This window comes from Martes martes (assembly GCF_963455335.1).
Source record: "Martes martes genome assembly, chromosome: 8".
NCBI lineage: Eukaryota > Metazoa > Chordata > Mammalia > Carnivora > Mustelidae > Martes > Martes martes.
The window spans coordinates 125,680,099-125,701,562 of NC_137895.1; the positions used below are offsets into that span (position 1 = coordinate 125,680,099).

At 46.1% G+C, this 21,464-nt stretch overlaps 1 protein-coding gene across 1 annotated transcript; it reads left to right on the top strand.

Annotated features, from left to right (window-relative positions):
* Window positions 1–768: 768 nt before the first annotated feature.
* On the top strand, window positions 769–21,050 carry MSRB2 (methionine sulfoxide reductase B2). The gene is made up of 5 exons (XM_080812421.1): window positions 769–949; window positions 9,686–9,786; window positions 13,922–13,998; window positions 19,367–19,514; window positions 20,284–21,050. Exons 1-5 carry the CDS (start codon window positions 838–840, stop codon window positions 20,386–20,388), a joined length of 543 nt encoding a protein of 180 aa, XP_080668547.1. The 5' UTR covers window positions 769–837; the 3' UTR covers window positions 20,389–21,050.
* The last annotated feature ends 414 nt before the right edge of the window (window positions 21,051–21,464 follow it).

A 21,464-nucleotide genomic window follows, 5' to 3' on the forward strand; every position in this document is an offset into this window, starting at 1 on the left:
ATCTTTGATAATACTATTTACCCAAGAGAAAAGGAAGCACATATGCATTCAAAGATTTGTACAGGATTGTTCTTTAGTCCCTTATTTCTAATAAGGGAAAATTGGAAATAACATACATGTCGATCAATAGATGACTAGATACATACATTTGGTATATCCATAAATGGAATACTACTCAGCATGAATAAAGATTCCATTTATATGTAACTCAAGAAAATGCAAAAATAATCTATAGTTCTACAATACATACAATTCTACCAACTGCAAACAAAGTAAAACAGATCAGTGTTTGGGCTGGGGGGTGGGAAATGGAGTGGGGAGGGGCGGTGGAAGGAGGGGCCGAGGGAGAAGCCTGCGGAGGTGGTAGGCACGCCAGAGCATGCAGGTGGGCAAGGGAGAGGGGCTAGGGAGGGTCAAGGGGAGGCCCATAGGGGGTACGCGCGGGAAAAGGGTAGGAGGAGCTGGGTGGTGGCAGGACTTGGGAGAGGGAAGGCAGGGATCCTAGAGGCAGTGGGAGGAGAGAAGCAGGAGGAGAGGCAAGAGTAGGCGGGGCGCGAGCGGAGGGAGGCGGGGCGCGTCCGGAGGGAGGTGGAACGCGCGTTCGGAGGGAGGCGGGGCGCGTTCGGAGGGAGGCGGGGCGCGTCCGGAGGGAGGCGGAACGCGTGTTCGGAGGGAGGCGGGGCGCGTTCGGAGGGAGGCGGGGCGCGTTCGGAGGGAGGCGGGGCGCGTTCGGAGGGAGGCGGGGCGCGTTCGGAGGGAGGCGGGGCGCGCGAGGAGGGAGGCGGGGCGGGAGGGGACGGCGTGCGTCCGCCCTGCGGGTCCCCCACGCGCGGCGTCATGGCGCTCCTGCTCCGTGCGCTTTGGGGTTTACCCTTTCGAGGGGCGCCCCTGCGGGCCGTGGGGGGCCGAGCTGGCAGCGGCGGCTCGGGGGCCGATCCCGAGGACGCAGGTAGGACGCGGACCGCGCAGGCCCCGCCGCTGCCTCCTGGCTTTCGATTTTACTTCACCTGCTTGGACTAGGGGGCCCGAGCGCTGGTTCTGCTCCTGGCGCTTCCTTCTCTAGAAACTTATTGGTGCGCCCGTGTCCGCCCCTCCTTGCCGTCCAGGATGGTGGGTTGTACATTTAGAGGGGTGTGGGTGGTTGTCACTGACTTCCATCCTCTATAAAATGTCGGGCTCAGAAGCCCCTGTTGTTTATCCCCGGACTCCAGGCGAACAATCGGGGTGGTTAGGGCAGCGATCCGACACCGTGCGCGCCCTCCTGTAATGGCCTGTGGTCTGTTAAATCCCTCTTAAATTCTGCGTGCTTCTTTTCCCAGGTGAGAAGCAAGCAGTTCAGACTTTGGATTCCTGTTGATTTGCTTCCTGCCCTTACGTTTCTATGTGTGTGTCCCGGCCCCAGGGAGACGTGTGGACTTTTAGACTGATAGTCTTTGTGTCAGTGGCTGAGACAGACAGGGAAAAGTGTGTGTGTGTGTGTCTTCGTGTCTTCGAAATGCCTTTGGCTCCTATGGTGGATTATATTTGCATTTCACCTTTTAGTATGGAGTCACCTGTGGAGACCTGTGTCAATGGCACTGTATTTCAGATACATTTCAAGGGTAATTTAGTGTTCCCTGTGCGTTGGCTTCATGGGCAACTGAGCAGCTGTCCCATATCTGAATCTGATTGTTATGTGTCCACTGAAGAAATTTAAAGATACCTATCTCCTCTGAAAATGTATCCAGTCACTTAGAATTCTTTTTATCCCCTGAAGTTTTCAAAATGTAGTTTTAAATAAATAAATAATAAGCACAAGCAGTGTGTAGGAGTGGCTGATCCAACATAACTTCCAGTCATGGCCTTCAGCACCTCTTGGTGTCCTAGCCAGCCAACCTGATGATATTTGTTGCATACCTACTGTGTGTCAAGCATTGTTTGTTTTGTTTTGTTTTGTTTCTGAGAACCACAAGTGAAGGAAACATCATACTTGTGGGCTAGAGCTCTCCTCATTACCCTTTATAGGATAGTGGTTTCAATGGAAGCTTGTCCTTTATGTTTGTACTGGTGTTGTCAGAAAAATCCTAATGAATTGCCTTAGGATCTGAAGTTCTTCAGCAGCATTTAGAATTCAGCCAGACTCATGGGGCACTTGGGTGACTCAGGGGGTTAAAATTCGGCCAGACTCTAATACATAACAGGGGCTGTGTAACTTAACTTATCAGACACCCCCTCCCCAGGGGTGTCTCCCTTACTTATTGTAAGGAAATAATTCAAAAGAACAAAGCTATGTGTACAAAGATGTTTTTAACAGCACCACTCTTAAGAACCAGAAACTGGCTATAACCCAAATGTCTATCAGTTAAGGAATGCTTGAGTAAACCAGAAAACTTCAATTCAGCAAACCATTAGGCACCCATTAAAAATTATAGATAGGTAATAGTTTGGTGGCTAAGGGCTTTGGTGTTGACAGTGCCACTTCCTGGCTATATGTCTCTTTGGGCACGTCCTGAACTTGGTAAGCTTAAACCTGTTTTTTTCTTCTATAGAATAAGGATAATGATAATAGTAGGGTTGTACAGAATAAATGAAAAAAAATTAAAATGCTTCGTCACAATGATTGGCACTTAGTAAGCACACAATAAATGTTAATTATAATTACATAAATAAATGGAAAGAACAAAAGTGTAGCTACATTTAGCCTATGTTATAGACTTAAGGAAGGTTGAGAGAGAAATGAGAAGATGTTGATAGTAATGGAGGACAGTTCTACAGCGCTAAGATTTCTGATATGCAAGAGGCACAACCTCTGTGATTTTGTCGTTGAGACTGACTAGAGCAAAGTCTCTCAGTCGAGACTGAAAGAGGAAAGTAAGTAAAAAGTATCGTGGAGAAAACTGTTGTTTCAGGAAAACACTCTAGAAATACTCTGCTAGGAAACCGTCCTGAGCATTGCTTAAACCAGTTCAGTCACTGAGTTGGGAAAGAAAACTAGTCTGCAAATTAGAGTGGGCTGGGGATTCTCTCTGTACCAGTTTTAATAGATTCCCTTAGTCTCAACAAGTATTTATTGAAACAAGGCTTGTTTGTGTGTGACACTTGGCAATATAGCAGCTGTGGCCAGAAAAGTTAGCAAAACCAGAAGGAGGTAACTAGTAGGTGACCATATGACCAAGAGAGGGTATTCTTTAAGATTTCATGTATTTATTTGACAGAGAGAGAGACAGCGAGAGAGGGAATACAAGCAGGGAGAGTGAGAGAGGGAGAAGCAGGCTTCCCACTGAGCAGGGAGCCTGATGCAGGGCTTGATCCGGGGACCCTGGGATCGTGACCTGAGCTGAAGGCAGACGCTTCCCTGAATGAGCCACCCAGGTGCCCCCAAGAGGAACACCCTCTTTAAAGATGAGAGAAGATATAAGCCCACCTCAGGAAATATATGACCAAGAAGACAGACAAACTATGCTAATCACAGCACAAAGAGAGAAAGGAACCCCAAAGAATCTGAGTTTATCAAAGCATAGTTCAGAGAAAAGCTGTTTAGCCGTCCAGTACAATAGCGAGAGCGACCAAGTCTTTTGAAAGTGAAGATAGCAAGAGAATACAGAGGGAATCTGGAAGACATCCTGCCCCAAAAGGACCGACTCAAGGAGCAGGTGATGTGGGTTGAGGACAGAAAACACCCCAGTCCTACACAAAAGAATGCAAAGACCAATGCTGAGCGCTCTCTGGCCAGTGGTGGCCAAGTGACCTTACTCATGCCTAAATTCTCATTTGTTGTATGTTGTATGTACAGGTACCAAATTGCTGTTTGGTAAAACCATGCAGAATTTACGCATAATGCAACTTTCCTTCAGAATTTAGTTGTTTCCTAAAGCGTAGTATATTAGTCGGCTGGAACAGCCACAACAAAATACCACAGGCTAAAAGGTTGAAACACAGACATTTTTTTCCTCATCATTCTGGAGGCTGGAAGTTCAAGATCAAAGTACCAGCAGGGTTGGTTTCTCCTGCATTCTGTCTGGTTTGCAGATGGCCATTTCTCCACTCACGCATTCCTAGAGTCTCTTCTTTTTCATATAAGGATACTGGTCAGACCGGGCCCATCCATCCCTCATGTTAACATAATCATCTCTTTAAAGGCCCCGTCTCCAAAATACAGCCATATGGATTAGGACCCACCCATATGACCTTGTTTGACCTTACTTACTTCTTTAAAGGCCATATCACCAAATAGAGTTGCATTCTGAAGTACTGAGGATTGGGACTTCAACATATGAATTTTGGGAGGACACAGTTCAACCCGTGACACCGTGGTTACAGAACCCTCTGTAAATGCAGACCACATATATGCTGACCTGAGAGCACCTAGCTGACCACTGGTCATTTTGCTATCAAGTCAGAGTTTGTCTTCTCTTGAAGGAGTCTTCTAGGCTGGCAGATTTACAGTTAAATTTGCATAATTGGTGCTCCAAGAGCAACTAGTCTGAACATCATTTTGTTACCCACCTATGAAGCCTTTCATACACATTGTGTAAAAGGTACGTACTGATGAGGATTAGTGGAGCCATGAAAAATGTACTTTCTGATTTAGATGAAGAAGTGATTCTTCCATCTAACAATTTAAATATTAGTTTTAAATTTTAAGCTAAAAAAAAAAAAAGAGAAGGGGGTGTCAAAAACAAGTAGTCAGTCTAATACATGTAGTAAAATACAGAACAATTGGAGAGGGAGCTGGGGTTCATCCGGGACTCAGACTTTAGGGTAAAGCTGAAGTGTGGGAGTCCTACTGAATTTCCCCCTTCTTGAATTCCCACTCTCTGGTGTCAACTATTGTATTGTGCCGCATGTGGAAAGACACTAAGGACCAGGTTTCCAGGAGACAATCCCGTTTTTTTTTTCTCTCTAATCCATTCTACTTCCTCCCCCAAAGGAGAAAGGAAGATAATAGCAACTTTCCAGATTATAATTCCCAGTCTCAGTACCACGAGTCAGTTTTCCTCTTAGAAATCCGTAGAAATAATGCAAGATCTTTGCCAAAGCCAAGAGCAGCATGGCAGGACAGGCACTCGAAGGGTAAAGAAAGTGTTTTATCACGGTGCTCTGTTACTCCTTTCCTTAACAGATGTCACTGATAGCCAGGGTTCAGGTTACACACATTCCCCTCAAGACCAATTAGATTCTTGGAGGAGGAATCAAATCCTATTTGCAAATCTTGCTCTTGCCTTCATTGTTTTTCCACTGTTTGAGGTGGCCTTTTTGTGACCAATCCCAGTTAGGTCATGCGAACACATTGACATTGGCCAAATTTTAGATCTTGCCGTTTGTTGAAGGCTTACAAAATATACACATCTCTCGGTCTCTTATACTTCCTAAAATGGAATGCCTTCCATTTCCCTTATGATTCAACACATAGTTACATCCATTAAAACCAGTTCTAATCCTACTTGTCGTGGAGCCCAATGCAGGGCTTGAACTCACCACCCTGCAGTTGAGACCTGAGCTGAGATCAAGAGTCTGACCCACTGAGCCACCCAGGTGCCCCTCCCACTTGCTGTTAAAACAGTAAAAACACCTTTTCCTGATAACCCAGCCAGAAAAGATTTCAGTGTTTTCACCACTCAGTTGGTGGTTAAGCTGGCATTGCTGTGTAAAACTCTTTGTTACCTTGAATAGTTATCTCAAACTTAAACAGTCAATAAAATTTTCACAATTTAACTGGTCTCCCGTATTTCATCTACCCAAGGTCAAGCTCAAGAACAGCTCCGCAGCTCTCGCCTTTTCCTCCTAAATGATCAATTTATCCTCTTCAGGGGATCATTCCCAACAGCGTACTAGAATACTGTAAACTTTCTCATCCGAAAAAATGCTCTTGACCTCACTTCCCCTTCCAGCTACCTCCAGAACTCCTGAAAGGACTTACCAGTTTGCACTGTCTCCCTTTCCTTCCTCCTATTCTGTAGCTGAATTGCAGTCAGATTCACACACGCACACACACACACACAAACACACACAAACACACACACACTCTCTCTCTCTCTCCCCCCTCCACCTAAACTGCTTTTTCAGGGCACCGCTGACCACCACATTGCTAAACGCAATAGCTACTTATTAGTCATCTCTAGGACTAGGACACCACATTCTTGCAGTTTCCTTCCTACCTCTCCGTCTGCTTGTCCCCATCTCCTCAATCTGTGTATCTTGGAGTGTCTCCAAGTCCAGCCCGTGGGCCTCTCTGTTCTCTCAACAGTCACTGACTTGGGAATCTTCCAGGCTCATGGCTTTAAATAACACTAACGCCGAGGAGTCCCAGATTTACATTTCCACCTTGGACTTCTCCCCAGTTTCTAAATCTATATATCCAACTGCCTACTTGATATCTCCATTTGAATAATATTGAACTGAACATTGAATTTTGAAAATACTGAGTTTTTATGAACAAGGCTCCAAACCTGTTCCTCCTGTAGGCTTCCCCAGCTTCTACTGCTCAGACCAACAAACTTGGAGTAGCGCCCCTTGCCCGTGTTCTTCCTTGTACGTCAGCAAATCCTCCAGCTCTGCTAGCAGAATACGTCTGGTGCACGACCCCTCCAACTATTGCCACCACCTTGACGTGGGACTCTTCCGTCTCTCAACCAGGTTATGAAAATGTCCTCTGTCCTGGGTGCCCTGCTGCAACCTTTGTCCTCCTCCAATTTCATTTAGTGTATCAGCCAGTAACCCTTTTAAACACACTAGGTCATGCCATTCCTCTGCTTACCTTCCAATGACTTCTACACTCACTCAGAGTAAAAGCGTAGCCTTCAAGACTCTCGTTGGTCTGCCCCCTCCCCATTAGCTTTCTGCTGTGAATTCTACTGACTTTCCGGCTCACTCCACCCACTCATTCCCCTTGGCCTTTCTGCTATTTGCCCAACATGCCAAGCGCCCCCAACTAGTTTTTTTCTCTTACCTACATCCTCTTCTCCTAGATATTCACATGGCACATTTTCTCATTTCAGTGTGACAACACTGAACAGTTTGGGGCAGTGAGAAAAAAGAAGTGGTGCAGACAGGGGAGAGCATACAAACTAGGAGACTTTTGTGGTCGTCAGCGCTGGAGAGAAGAATGGTGGCCTGATCCATGGTAGTGTCAGAGGGGTGAGAATGAGCAGATCCTGGAGTTACTTAGGAGGTAGAACCAACATGGCTTGGTGTAAGGAAAAGGGAAGAGTCATGTATTAATGTCCTGGCATTCTGGTTTGAAGCATGGGGCCCATGAGCTAGAACATGTAAGAGGAGGGGCAGATTGGGTTGGGGCAGGAGAGGTACACGACATCCTTCTCTGTGTGGTGTTTGGGACATCCTCGTTGAGATATCCAGGTGTGTTTATAAATGGATCTGGAATTCTGCAGAGATCTAGAATGGAGGGTAAAAGAGATTAGGGAGGCTTATTATGTGGATGGTACTGTAAGCTACTCACTGGATAATATCACTCAAGGGGCAGGTGTGATGTGGTGACAGAAGCAAGCCTAGGGCAATAGATTCATCCGAAGAACACCAGTATTTGGGGATGGCTGGAGGGAGTGGGGCTGAGGAAGGATGCTGACAAGGAATAACAGGAGAGACAAGAGTATTGGGTGCCATGGAAGCCAAGGGAAATAAAAGCTACCACAGGAGAATGTCAAGTGTCAATACTACGGAGAAATGAGAGAGAAGGACGCCGTGTTCTAGGTTTTACTGAGAAGTCCTCAATGCGCTCTCTGAGAATGGATGCAGTGCAGGGGTGCGGGGGGTGGCGGTGCTTGTCTTCAGCGTGTCACACAGAGGCACACTATGTTGGCTTGTCCCACCGTTGGTGATGCTAACATGGCTTACTTGGTACAGGTGATGACTTGTACATTTTTCATTGTAAAGGTACCTTTTCTTCCTTTGCAATTAATAATATTTTGAAAATGTGTGACTCTTCCATTCTTCAGCAGTCTCCCACCCAGGGTTTTAGAATCCCCTAATGATTCTTATTGAATTAGTTATTATTTTAGTGATTATAAAGATTTTTTAAAAGCTTCATCATACCGGGCACCTGGGTAGCTCAGTAGGTTAAATGTCTGCCTTTGGCTCTGGTCGTGATCCCAGGGTCCAGGAGTCCCACATTGAGCTTCCTGCTCAGTGGGGAGCCTGCTTCTCCTGCTCCCTCTGCCATTCCCCTCCCCCACCTTGTGCTCTCTGGCTCTCTGTCAAATAAATAAATAAAACCTTTAAATAAAAATAAATGGTTTATCATTCCTTGTCCATTTATTACTTGGCATTCTGCCTGGTACCTCTGAAAGGGACTGAGGAGTAATAATTGTCACATAAATGCACTTTGCTTTGCTCCCCAAGAAATGAGTTCCAGAAAAATTGTGTGTACTTGAGCTATATTTTCATAGGCAATTTCAGAGGTGTATTTTTAGAGTAAACAGGAAATTCCCGTAGCCTTGTAAAAAGTCCTTAAGAAAGGACAACTTTTAATATAGTTAACAGATTAAAAACCTTTTAATAAAATATAAACAACCACCAGCAGTCAATAATATACAATACTGAACATACCGTATTGTATAGTATTATATAGCAGTGAAGAGAGAAGTTTTTTCTTACCTAAAAGATAATTTAGGATCTTCTCTTGGTAACCAAAAATGAATTTCACATACGATTTTCAGACGTTTCCTATTTCATGGTGATACCACAAGTGTCTAACCTTTCATCTTTGTTGCTGTGATCAGCTTACTAAGCCTCCAGCCCTCTATTTTCTCATTTGTAAGTCGAGGTGGGCAGATTATAAAATCCTTTCCAGTTTTTAGTGTTGGATGATTTGCAACACTGATTCTATAAGTCAGGCTCCCCACTCCCCTTTGGCTAAAAAGAGTATTGTCCCAGTTGCTTTGTTCACACTCACTGGAGTAAGGGGAGTAGATCGAGGCATTGGAATAGATTCTGGTCGGTCCCCATTTCCTTTTAGGAGCTTCGGCTCTAGGAGTCTCTCCTTTGTTCCACACAAGAAGATTTTTTAATAAAGACCTCCGTCGGCACACAAAATCAGAGAGATTTTTCTAAACCAGCCACGGAGAAGAGTTTAATAACCCACTAGCTCAGGGTTCTTTCCTCTCCATCACTCAGCTCCTCCCAGCTGCATCCCGACAGGAAATACTCCTCTGAATGTAGTAATAGGAGGAGGATCAGTTTCTACCCCCGGGTACCTGAGGGGAATTTAGTCAGCATCATTCCATATTTCAACCGCCTCTTTAGCTTCTGGGCCCCAGCGGGACTGGAAAACTGCCTGTCTGCTCGCTGCTGCTTTCTTGTGAAACTGATGAGTCCATTGAAGCATTTTGTACTGGAGCTTTCTGGCCCCTGCGAACTGGGAGAGGGGAGGTGCGGCCTCGTGCTGCCTGTGGCCGTGCGCTTCAGGAGAACAGCTAAAGAAAAAACATCACTGTGCCTTTTTGTTTTAATTTTTAAAAATTCCTCTTGAGGGTGCCTGGGTGGCTCAGTGGGTTAAGCCGCTGCCTTCGGCTCAGGTCATGATCTCAGGGTCCTGGAATCGAGTCCCGCCTCGGGCTCTCTGCTCCCCAGGGAGCCTGCTTCCTCCTCTCTCTCTCTGCCTGCCTCTCTGCCTACTTGTGATCTCTCTCTGTCAAATAAATAAATAAAATCTTTAAAATAAAATAAAAATTCCTCTTGAACAACACAGGTTCTCTCACGAAGCATGAGCTGTCCCTCAGCAAGGGCGAATGGCGGAGGAAGCTGACTCCAGAGCAGTTCTATGTCACTCGAGAAAAAGGGACCGAACCGGTAAGCTCCCCGATGATAGTGTCGTGACGGGGGGTGGGGTGGGGGGGGCTGGGGGGGGCGGAGGGCGGGTTGGGATAGATGCAGCTGCAGAAGCCCACTCCCCCGCTTCCCCTCCGCCACTCTGGTCCTCCCGGTCTCCGTCTCAGGCACTGGGCTCCATCCGCTTGTAGGAGACCCCGGACGCCTCTTCTGCCTCCTCCGTAACCCTCCGGCTGCTCTGCTCCTCTCCCCACTCTTGCCTCCACGCTGCCCCAGGGTCCCCCCGCCTCTCGCTGGGGGACGGCATGTGCAGCCTCCTGCCGCTGTCTACAAGGCGGCCAAGGAGGGGCCCCTGGGTGAGTCAGGCGGTTCAGGGGTGAGGCGTTTGCCTTTGGCTCAGGTCATGATCCCGGGATCCTGGTGCGCCCTGCTGCTGCTCCCGCGCCCCCATCTTGTGCCCTGTGCGCTCTCACTCTCTCTTTCTCTCTCTCTTTCTGGGTCACAAAAGTAAAATCTTAGAAAAAAAAGGCAGAAGAGATCTAAAAAACACAAATCCAGCCACATCCCCCCACTGCTGACAATCCCTCAGTGGCTTCCCACACTTCCAAGGTAAAGAAAAAAGTTTACAAATGGCTTATTAGGCCCTGCAGGCTCTGCCCCCTGCCTTCTGCCCCTGTCCTTAATCTGGCTGTTTTTCTTTTTCTTCCCCACACTTCGAGCTCCCCGCCCTGCTTTCAGCTCTCAAACGCCCTGGGCTCCCTTCTCCCTAAGGCCCTCGCCCCCTGTGTCCTCCTCTCTCACCTCACCCCATTCACTCAGACCTACCTCTCAGCCCTCAGCCCCAATCCCACAGGCTCAGGGAAGCCTTTTCTCGGCCCCGAGCTGGGCTTGCTTTTCCCAGCACTTTCCCTGCAGAGCACTTGCTGTTGCAGGGACAGCTCTGGCACCGAGTACGGTGCCCGGCTAGAGCCCGCGCTCAGAGAGGACATTTCTGTGAATACTGAGTGAGGGCAGGCTGGGAGGCGCAAATGTTATTTAAATGCCAGTTCAAGAAGCTCAGCTTTCGTTCCTTTCTAGAGGGAATTGCCCTGAGTGGTTCCTCATTATAGTCCTGTTTTCCCAGCACTGCACTTCTTCACAAGTCATCTGTCCTAGACCCGAATGTAACCATTGGAATGGAGCCGCTGAACGTTGTTACTAGACATTCTGCTTCGTGAGGCGGGCCCCATGCAGTGGGCCCCAGCGGTTTTGCAAATTCTTTCGCAGTCCCCGCAAAGTTCAGACCGCATGTGCATGGCCCTGTCCTCACGGCGCACCCTCAGCTTCTCTGATGCTAACATCGTTAGGCCGGCAGATCCCCTAGATTCTTGCAAAGTACTGGTATTTTTCCAAACCTCCTGCGGGTGGGATTTTCATGACGCTTCATAGGGAAAGAGACACAGTCACTACCACAGGTGGTTGGGGCCACGTGTGAGGCTCCGTGTGCAGTACACAGAGTACACCCCAGAAGATTTAAACCAGCCCCTTCCCAGGGACACAGCCAGGTGGGGTTTGGTATATGTACAGAGCCCGGAGAGGAGCTGACAGATGTTGAGGAGAGTAAGTCTGTGGGATTCTCAAACAGATGGTGCAGTGTACTCTGCGCATTTGGCCATCTTACAAAATGAGCATCATCCATTATTTTAAGTAATGTTATAATCCCTTTCAGTTGGTCCATTTCCACATGTAACTTTCTAGAATGGTGTCGAACCCACTGTAAGCCTGGCTAACGAAAGGGAAGTAACACATCTCAGTTTTCTATTTGGTAACTCAAACTTAAGAATTCAGTTGCACATGTTTTGGTCAGGCAGCAGTGAAAGCATGCGCACTCTGCTAGACACAACAAAGGGGTTTATAGCCTCGCTGCGCAACAGCTAAAAGTCAAATATCGGTAGAAGGCGGGTTTCCGGCAGGCCTTCCTCTGTGAGCCCCACAGATCTGCTCTCCACAGGCTCTGCTCTGCTCTGGGCTCTGGGAAGAATAACATGCCCCCTTCCCTGCTGGCTACTGCTCGAGCTTGGCCAGTGGATGATGTTAGCACGATCAGAGGACACGACAGGGAAATCGGGACCCAGGGTCCTCTAGTGCAGGCTGTAGCTCCCGCCGGCTGACAGGCTCTGGTAACTGCCCCTCTCTTCGTCGCACGGGCCTCATAGGTGGGTGTTCTCAGAGCCCCTGCCCCTCCCAGTGCTTCGTCCTCCCTTGCCAGTTTCTGTTGGTCCTGTCCCCACCTTTGTAAATCGTTCTGTATGAAATTATCTGCAAATCACCTCTTTGAGTGTGCTGTCTGATTCCAACAGGCATGTTGTACTGACCAGGTCGGAGGAGGGAGAAGCCCCATGGGTCCAGACAGACCGCCTGTGGGCCCCTGTAGCCCGATGGAAGGGCTTAAACAGCAGACATTTATATATAAATACATACATATATTTCTCACAGTTCTGGAGGCTGAGAAGTCTAAAATTGAGGTGCTGGCCAGTTCAGTTCGGTTTCTCCCCCCACCTCTGTAACATTAGTTCCCAAACCAGCACTGGGTACATACTAGGTTTTCAAGTAAATATGAGAATGAACAATTGAGATAGAAGTTGAGTTTGGCTCCAAACAAATGACAGGACTTCTACAGAACTGAGGGAGGAGGAGGGAGACATTAGGAAATTAGTCTAGGAGGCCGTGAAAAGATGTCACTTCATGAAATTCCTCAGCTAAGGATTCCTTTTTATTTATTTATTTTTTTACTGTGATACCTCACACCTGTTACTTCCTCTGTCCATCCGTCCCCTGCAATGACCAAATTATATTTTGAATTTTGTCAGCCTGTCTGCCTCCTATGAGTAGACTTTCCAGACCAGCTTCAGGACGGGTAGCCCTTTGGCACACGAGTCTGGTTAGCCCAGGTTCCCAACTGGGAACTGGTGAACTTTATGGTGGATGCCGATTTGTGCCAAGGTTGGGAGCCAGCGTTCAGGGGAACAAGCCATAAAAAGACCAGCTTACACTGTTCAGATTTTTGCAGCTAAGTTTAGAGTCTTTAAAGAGGGAAAACGTCCAAGTGTGCCCAGATGGTAGGCTCAGTGGGTTATTTTGAAGTTGTCCATTATACGGCTCACTGAAAATGTGCTGTTAATACTACCACAGGGAATGTGAATGTTTGACCTGTGAATCTGTTGAGTTGGGAAATCTAGAAAGGTCAGAAGAGTCCAGCTCATTCCTTAAGTCAGTTCTGTGACTTGGTGACCCATTCTGTGCCTTGGCTTCTCTTTCATCCCCTAAAATGGGATAGGGCTGGCCAGCAGGTTATGGATCGTCCGTGGTTGGCTTGTATCAGAGGTTTGTTGCTGTTGCGGGTTTTTTTTTTCCTTTTAATTTACTTTAACAGAAGGAATTGGGCAAGAAGGTCTCTGTTTCTTTTCTTTTCTTTCTTTCTTTTTTTTTTTTTTTAACAATGAAATCCAGTTTTCAGAATAGCATTTTGAAAGGTACTGACTTGGCAGATTCATTGCTTCAAGTCTCTTGTGTTTTTTGGGGAGACCTTTGAAAAGTTACAAACTCTTTAAGCCACAGTTAATGAAATAATTTCATCTAACTAGTAGCTTCAGTACTGGGATAATCTAACTCTTTACTTAAACATTTATTAACTATGTCGTGTCTTAAGCACCATGATGTGAGGCACGTTAAAGGCACAACCATGAGCCCACAGAGCTATCCTTTTTATGTATTTATATTCTATCTTTAATTGGAGATTTCACAGTGTTTTAGACAGTGGACTGGATTCCTATTGTATTAACTCCTTTGAGATGAGGACTGAAATTTTACACAATCCAGAGGAGTGTTCTCTCACTTTTCCGTGGACTTTGATGTTCCTGGATGAAAAGTGCTATATAAATGCAAAGCATTAATGTCATAATTTGAATTTTTGGCACCATAAAGGCCAGGTTGTGATAAGCCTGCAAGGCTGCTTCATTGGGCGGGTTATAGTTTCCTCTCCAGTGATATTTGGACTTTGTCAAATTAGTACAAAAATCCCTTTATTTGGGGACCGAATCTTAGATTTAAATCTGCTCTATCATCTCCTGCTGGCATTATGGGAAGCCTACACCTGATCTGTCTAATTTACTTTCAGCCTTTCAGTGGAGCCTATCTGAATAACAAGGAGTCAGGAATGTATCACTGTGTATGCTGTGACAGCCCACTCTTCAGGTAAGGCTCGAGAGAGGTACTGGAGGAGAGGAGACCTCCAGATTTCTTAAGCTCTGTCTCATTCGAAGCCTTGGATAAATACACGCCCGTGTTGTTTTTAATTGCCCTCCTCATTTGGCATGGCTGCTCTAAGGACAGCTATTTCTATAAAATACTTGCCGCTCTTGATTATTTCCAGCATTTAGAGCAGTTAACGAGACTTCTTAGCCTATATTCTTTCTTCCTGTTTCCCCGAGAAATAGCAAACAAATAAAACTTCGTAAGCACCTTAAGATAATGCTATTAGAATATTTTCCTGGGAAAGTATTTAAAGAAATCTAAACCATAATTGTATTTGCTTGGCCATGTGATTAAAACTATATCTCTCCGAGGGAAAATGGGTTTATAATTTAATTTGGGAAATGTAGAATTTTATGAGGATAGATTCCCCACAGTGCTTGACAGTAGTGAATACCATGCCCTCTTCTATATAGCTAAAAGTAAATTTAATTGTCCCTTGATTTCAAAGCCTCTTTTAAGTCAATCAGGATCTGAAATCTCTCAACAAAGGCTTTTTTGTTTAGACATGCAGGAAACAGTCTAAAAAAAGTAGATTCGATGAAGAAGAAAGGAAAACATCTTTGAAGTCCTGTTTTCAGAACTTCAAAGATATTTTCCTTTCTTCTGCATCAACTCTAAATTGGTTTAGAATAAAATATAAATCAAGCCAGCTCTGTGAATCTTCCATTAGGCAGTGCCTCCTTACGTCCTCTGGGCTTTGAGCAGACCGGGCTTTCTTGGGCTGCTGGCCGCTAACGGAGGCCGAATTTGGAAAACCAGATCCCACTTGCAAGGATGGGGAACGATTAGGATTGATTTCCCTTCATGCCTACGGAAGGGCAGGTCTTTGCTCAGATTCATTCACTGTATCAGTGGCTGGTGAGGAGACATCTAAGATAGCTGTTGGCCCGGGATGGCCTGGGGAAAACTAAGAGAAGCAGCTTAATCTTAACATAGTAAAATGTGGGACACAAATTTCTGAGACATTAGCTATTCCTTGGCCTTTGGTTCTGTTGAGGAGAAACAGGACCTTGAGATGGCCAACCTGCTTTTAGTCAAAAAAAGGCATACAATGTGAAGATGTAAAGGACCGCCTTGTCACACTGTGGTAACCAGACAGATGTTCTTTCCTATCTTTGGACTGTGAAGACGGAAGATGAGCAGTCGTTCTTGTAAGAGCATCCTTCTACTTAGCATTCTTCATTTTTCCACTTCGTTGGTGTTCTGGTTTCTGCACTGGCAAAGTTGAGACCTTTTCCTACCCAGTGCCCACCGTCCCCTCACCACGGCAGCCAGTCATGGAATCACAGAATGTTGGAGCAGGATGGGACCTGAGACCAGAGCACAAAGCTCTGTCCGGTGGAAATTTCTATGATCATGGAAATGTTCTATATCTGGTCTATCCAATATGGTAGCCACATGTGGCTCTTGAGCTCTCAAAATGTTGCTTGAAGATGAATCTTTAGTTTTACCTAATTTTAACTAATTTAAACCCCAAAGCCCACATGTGACCAGTGGCTACTGTATTAGCACAAGGCTAGTCCAAAGTAAGGAAATTGAGTGACCAGCCGCAGGTCACTGAGATAGTGAAGCAGCCAAGACTAACAGGAAAACCAGCCGATTCTCCAAAAGTCTACTAAAGACCGGTGTACTGAGCTGCCAGTTCCCCAACCTTACTTGTTTCTTTTTTAATCATTTAGTTTCAGTTGAAAAGTTTCTATTTTCTTTTCTTCGGGATTGTGGTGTAAGTGTCTGTTCCATTTTCCTGCTGCTACTGCTGCTGCTCTGAGACTGGGACACATAAGAATATATTTGTAAGACTCTTCTATGTTCCAGAACATACTCTTCTTAAAGATGCACTTGTTTATAGGATAGACAGTATAGTAGAGTGGCGAGGGTGCTTGGGTGTACCTCTGGCCCCATTGCTGTGTGACCTTGGGCAAGTCTCTTAACCGGTCCATGCCTTGATTTCCTCACCTGGAACGTGGCAGCATGGTAGCAGCACTGACTTCAGCTGTTGGGAGGACCAGCCGAGTTCTGAGGCAATACATGCAGAAGCACCCGGGCCAGTCCTGGCACATGCCAAGCACTCAGTACATGTGAGCAACAATTCTTAGAGGGAGAACCTTCTTTGGGCCATCTGTATGAATCAGTCTTTGATAATGAGGAATTCTTGCGAATATGTGCCCGTTAATGAGAATCTGTAAGTGGAGATTATATTCCTGAGCATGCTTCCCATTCGAGAGGGTAGTCTTAGGAATGTTTTCCTGTTTTGCCTCTCATTTCCCACCCACCCCCCCCCCCACCCATCCCCAGTGTCCAGCCTTAATAATAGCGAGCAGGGGTGGAGGAAAAAAAATAAACATCCCTACAAATGCTTGTGTAGGTAGAGTCAAAATGAGGCGAAAAGTTGGTCAACCAAGAGTCTGATAGATGTGGGACCACTGCCTCTGGGCTGCTTGGCCCCCTGTTGCCCACGATGATGCTGCCTTCACAACGTGACCACCATGGTGCGTATTCCGGGAGACACACCTCCTCTCCACACCAGAGGCCTCTGAGCCAAGGTTTCAAGACAGGAACACTCGTAGGATGTCATCACTCCCCTGGGGACTCCAGACTGTTGCTTTATTAACCTTGGAATCATGTGGCTTTGGCCATGCTTTCTGTGTTCCCCTTTCTTCTCCTCCCCCCGACCCCTGTATACCAGTTCTGGAAGTGTTTATTAACATTGACTGTGGGTCCACATCTTTCATGCTCCTGCCTCTCTTTAGAATAGAGGGGATCTGAGAGCCTGATGATGTTCCTCGCATTTTACATAACACCCGGCTGTCCCACATGTTATAAGAAACCAAGTAATATTGGTGAAAAACTTCTTCTGTGTTCCCATTCCTCCAAATGAATGGAAATTCTTCTAAGATGTTAGAGGTGTCAGGTCTCACCAGGTGCCTCTGTTGTTGGTTCAGGAGCTGTGGAATTTCCGGAAATGAAGCAAAACCAAAGCAAATAACCATAGAACAAACATGCAAACACGTAACACAAAAACACATAACAAAAAAACAAAACTAAAAAAATACCTTTAAGTGTATCTGAAAAGAGATGATGCAGTATGGTTTTAGTTTTTCAAGGGAGAGTCTTATAATCTGCTAATCATTTAAATATGTATATTGGAACTTCAAACTGGCCTTAAAGTTAGATCTCCACTCTTAAATTGTGTATGATGGGCCTCTCATATTACCTGGTAAAATCTCCGTATTCTGTATATTGCATCAATAAAGATTTATTGTTTCCCATAAACATTTTAGATAACTTTTTATTAGTCTTAGATTCACTCATTAAAAAATTTATTATATTCATAATTCTCCACCAAAATGCCTTTAATCATCACTAGCTACATGTAACATTAAGGGGTGGAAAGGCTGTGATTAAAAGATACTTAAAATGTTTTTCCCTGGGCTAGGGTGGCTCAGATGAATAGTTTTGAACTCTTTCAAAAAGGGTTCCAAAAAAATTGGACCCATAGCTGCTCAAATTTCATGGATATCTGTTATTAATAGTAATGATTTTTTTTAAAAAATGTAGCTACTGACTTACATACCATACGTCTGACACCGCTAAGTGCACTATACCTAGAAAGTTTGTCAGGTAATCCTCTGAGCAGACTTGTAAGGTAATAAGGCCATTAATGTTCTATACATTAGCACACTGAGGCTTTAAAATATTAAATAACTTGCCCAGGTCCCCCGGATGTATCAGAGCCTGGAGACATGCCCCAGCCTTTCAGAAGTCAAGACCCTTACTCCTCCAAGTTCTAAAATCCTGGTCTGAGGACCCCGGGAGTTCCTGCGACCTTTCTAGGGGATCTACAAGGCCCTCTCTTTTCTAAGTGGGTGCCCGTGAGGCCACATTCTCTTCCTATACTTGAATCAAAATAAGATTGCAGCAGACTGAATGCAGAAGCACATAGGAAGAGTCAGTTGTCTTTTCTTTTTTAAGCTAGGCATTACAGAGATTTGCAGAATTATAAAACAATGCAACTCTTTGTTTTGAAAAAAGCAATTTACCAGGTAATGAATTTATTATTTTTTAAAAATAACATGGAAATATTTTAAAATTCTGTTATAATTTCTAATTTGTTAAGCATTGATATACATAATTCATGGAAAGAGGTCCTCAGTAATTTTTTTAGTGTACAGCAGTCTTGAGATGAAAATGTTTGAGAATGACTGCATCACACTAGACTTTCTGCTGGGGTTTGTGCTCTAAACCTATCTTCCTTCTGTGTTCTTAGCCTCTGGATTTGAGTATTTGCTACTTTTCCTTCTCTTTGCTCAGCTTTTTGGGTTTTTTTGTGGGGGGGTTGTTTTTTGGTTTTTTTGTTTTTGTTTTTGCAGAGTTTACAATGCATTTCTCTCCCTCTTCCTTAGAGAAAGAGCTGTCTCCCTGCCATTAAAAAGCTTTCACTCTATTCTCCTAGTGCCTTTTAAGGGAGCTCCCCTTTAGAGCACTTGGAGAGTAGGTCTGTGGTGAGTGGATTCGCTTGTTGCCCTCCCACTCCTCTCGTCGGCGCCCCCTAGCCCTCTCCCACCTCAGCATCATGAGTTCCTGCAGGACTTGCCCAGACGGGTCCCTGCACTGCCGCAACTGGCTCAGATGCCCCGGCTTCTTGACTAATGATCATCATGCACGTTCACGAGCACTTGCCTTGTGCCCACAGAGTATCTGTAAACCCTCAAGACATCTCCCTAACATAGGTCCTTTCAGCCCCATGCTACAGATGAGGCCTGGAGCGGGTACAGAGCCTGCCCAGTGTCGCCCAGCTAAGAAATGGCAGAGGCAGCTTTGGAATCCCCGCAGGCAGGCAGGTAGGCCGAAGGGCCTAGGTAGGCCGAAGGGCCCGCTGCTGACAGGGGGCGTTTCATCAGGCCTCCCGCTGCTGGGCCCAGACCTTCATGCCCTCCCGTGACCACGAGTGTCACATTTCCGTTTCCCCCTTTCCTACATGTGGAGCTCTTGGATTTGATCTGGGTTTCCTAATATGCATCACAGGTCACAAAGACCCTAGTGTTTCTCGGTCCCTGTCAGACATGGAGAGAGAAGCCTTCAGCATCAAAGGAACAAGAGGTCCTTTGACGACGGTGAGACGTGTTTGGTAGTGAAAGTGCAGTGGACACAGTTCCCATGAACGGACCGCTGCTGTGACTGGCCTGGAGATCTGGCAGAGGAGACAGGGGAGCAGACCCTGCTGGGTGGAAAAAGGAGTTGGGGCATAAAATGCTCTTTGTGTGTTAATAACGTCTCGGCAGCTGCAGGGTCCGAATGTCTTCCACAGTTCCGACCACAAGTACTGCTCCGGCTCCGGGTGGCCTGCGTTTTCCGAGGCGCACGGGGCGTCTGGCTCTGATGAAAGGGACACGAGCATCCTGAGGCGTGTGGACACCTCGTTAGGATTAACTCGCACCGAGGTTGTGTGCAAGCAGGTGGGGTTTTTTGGTGGTGTTTTGTCTGTTTGGTTTTTCCGGGTGCTGCCCCGGCCCAGGCGCCACAGAGAGCCTGTGTGGTCAAAACGTGGGAGTACCTTTGTCACTCCAACACGCCGGGTTTCTGTGCTTGCTGCTTCTGACCCCTCTCTCCATGATTCTGGGCACTGTCAGGAAGAGAAAGAAACTTCCTGAGCCACTGTGAGGTAGCCCCGCCCGGTTCTAGCCTAGGAATTGTATTAATGCTTTACATGCGTTGTATCAAGGAATCATCACAACTGCTTTATTAAGTAGGTATAATGTTAGTTCCCATTTTATAGATGAATAAATCAAGGCCTAAATTAAATACCTTGCTCACAATCTCACTGAGAGCTGTTTACCGCTACCAGGCCTTGCATTCTCACTTCTTTTTTTTAAGGATGTATTTATTTATTTGAGAGAGAGAATGCACGCTCGCATGACAGTGAGAGTGGGGAGAGGGAAAGAGGGAAAGAATCCCAAGCAGTCTCCCACTGAGTGGGGAGCCCGACGTGGGGCTTGGTCTTGTGACCCGTGCGATCACGACCTGAGCCAAAACCGAATCCGGCACTCAACTGACTGAGCCACCAGGCGCCCCTGCATTCTTTCCTTTCCTACGTGCATTCTGCTGGGATGGACTTTTCCCCACACAGACACCAGGGTGGGGTGGCCACGTGGGGTTCACCTGTCTAGCTTCACATAAAGAACTTTGCCTCCGTGGAGAAATGACAGAGGCTTCTCTCCTTTGCAGTGCGAAGCCCACCTTGGCCACGTGTTTCCTGACGGACCTGGGCCTAGTGGTCAGAGGTTTTGCATCAACAGTGTGGCCCTGAAGTTCAAACCAAGGAGACACTGACCGTCTCCAAGGATCCCTTTCTGTCACCACTGCTTCATTTCCACCCTCAATTTTCAGTTTATGTGAACGACTTGTTTTATTTACTCCCAAAGTAAGCTAAGTTTGTGCTGGCACCAAGCAAGTCCCCACTTCTGTAGTTGATTTGCCTGGAATCAACCCAACCCCAATTTCAGCTTGGAGGGTGGAATTTCACGGAATGACAGAGGGGCGGCCATTTCCATCCAGTTGACTTCTGTCGGCTTTGCCTGGGACCAGAGGGCATGACTCTTTGGGGACAGTAAGAAACTAATGGACTACAAACCAAAAATTCCTACAAAACTACCCGGAACTTGTCATTGCGCTAAGTCTTTTGTGGACATATGTAGGTGAGGGATCAAGAGAAAAGAGGAAGGAAATATGGGATTAGAGTAATCAACAATCCCAGCATTGAAAGAAGTACCGAGGACTCGGACTGTGGGAGAGCGGCATTTGGGAGGCGTACATGGTGATCAGTGGGATGCATGATTCTTCTTCCAAATTTTAGAATGTCGAACATTCTGATTCATCCTTTCTACCGGCAAGTAAGTTCCAAGGAAAGTTTGTTAGATTTCAGTGATAACGAGTAAAAGTGGCTACAAAGTTAAACTTGAACATGTTCAAATAAAATATTTAGTAAAATTTTATGTGTGCTCTTTGTCTGAGTCTGTGAAGTTGCTCTTTTATAAAAACAACACTGTGGGGCGCCTGGGTGGCTCAGTTGGTTAAGTGTCTGCCTTCAGCTCAGGTCATGGTCCTAGCGTCCTAGGATCGAGTCCTGCATTGTTCTCCCTGCTCAGCAGGGAGTCTGCTTCTCCCTCTTTCTTTGCCCTGCTCCTGCTCGCTCTCTCTTGCTCTCTCTCAAATAAATAAAATCTTTTAAAACCAGAAATTTTAAAAAAAATTTTTTTAAAGATTTTTATTTATTTATTTATTTGACAGAGACAGAGATCACAAGTAGGCAGAGCTTAACCCACTGAGCCACCCAGGCACCCCAAAACCTGAAATATTTAAAAATATAAAGCAGGGCGCCTGGGTGGCTCAGTGGGTTAAAGCCTCAG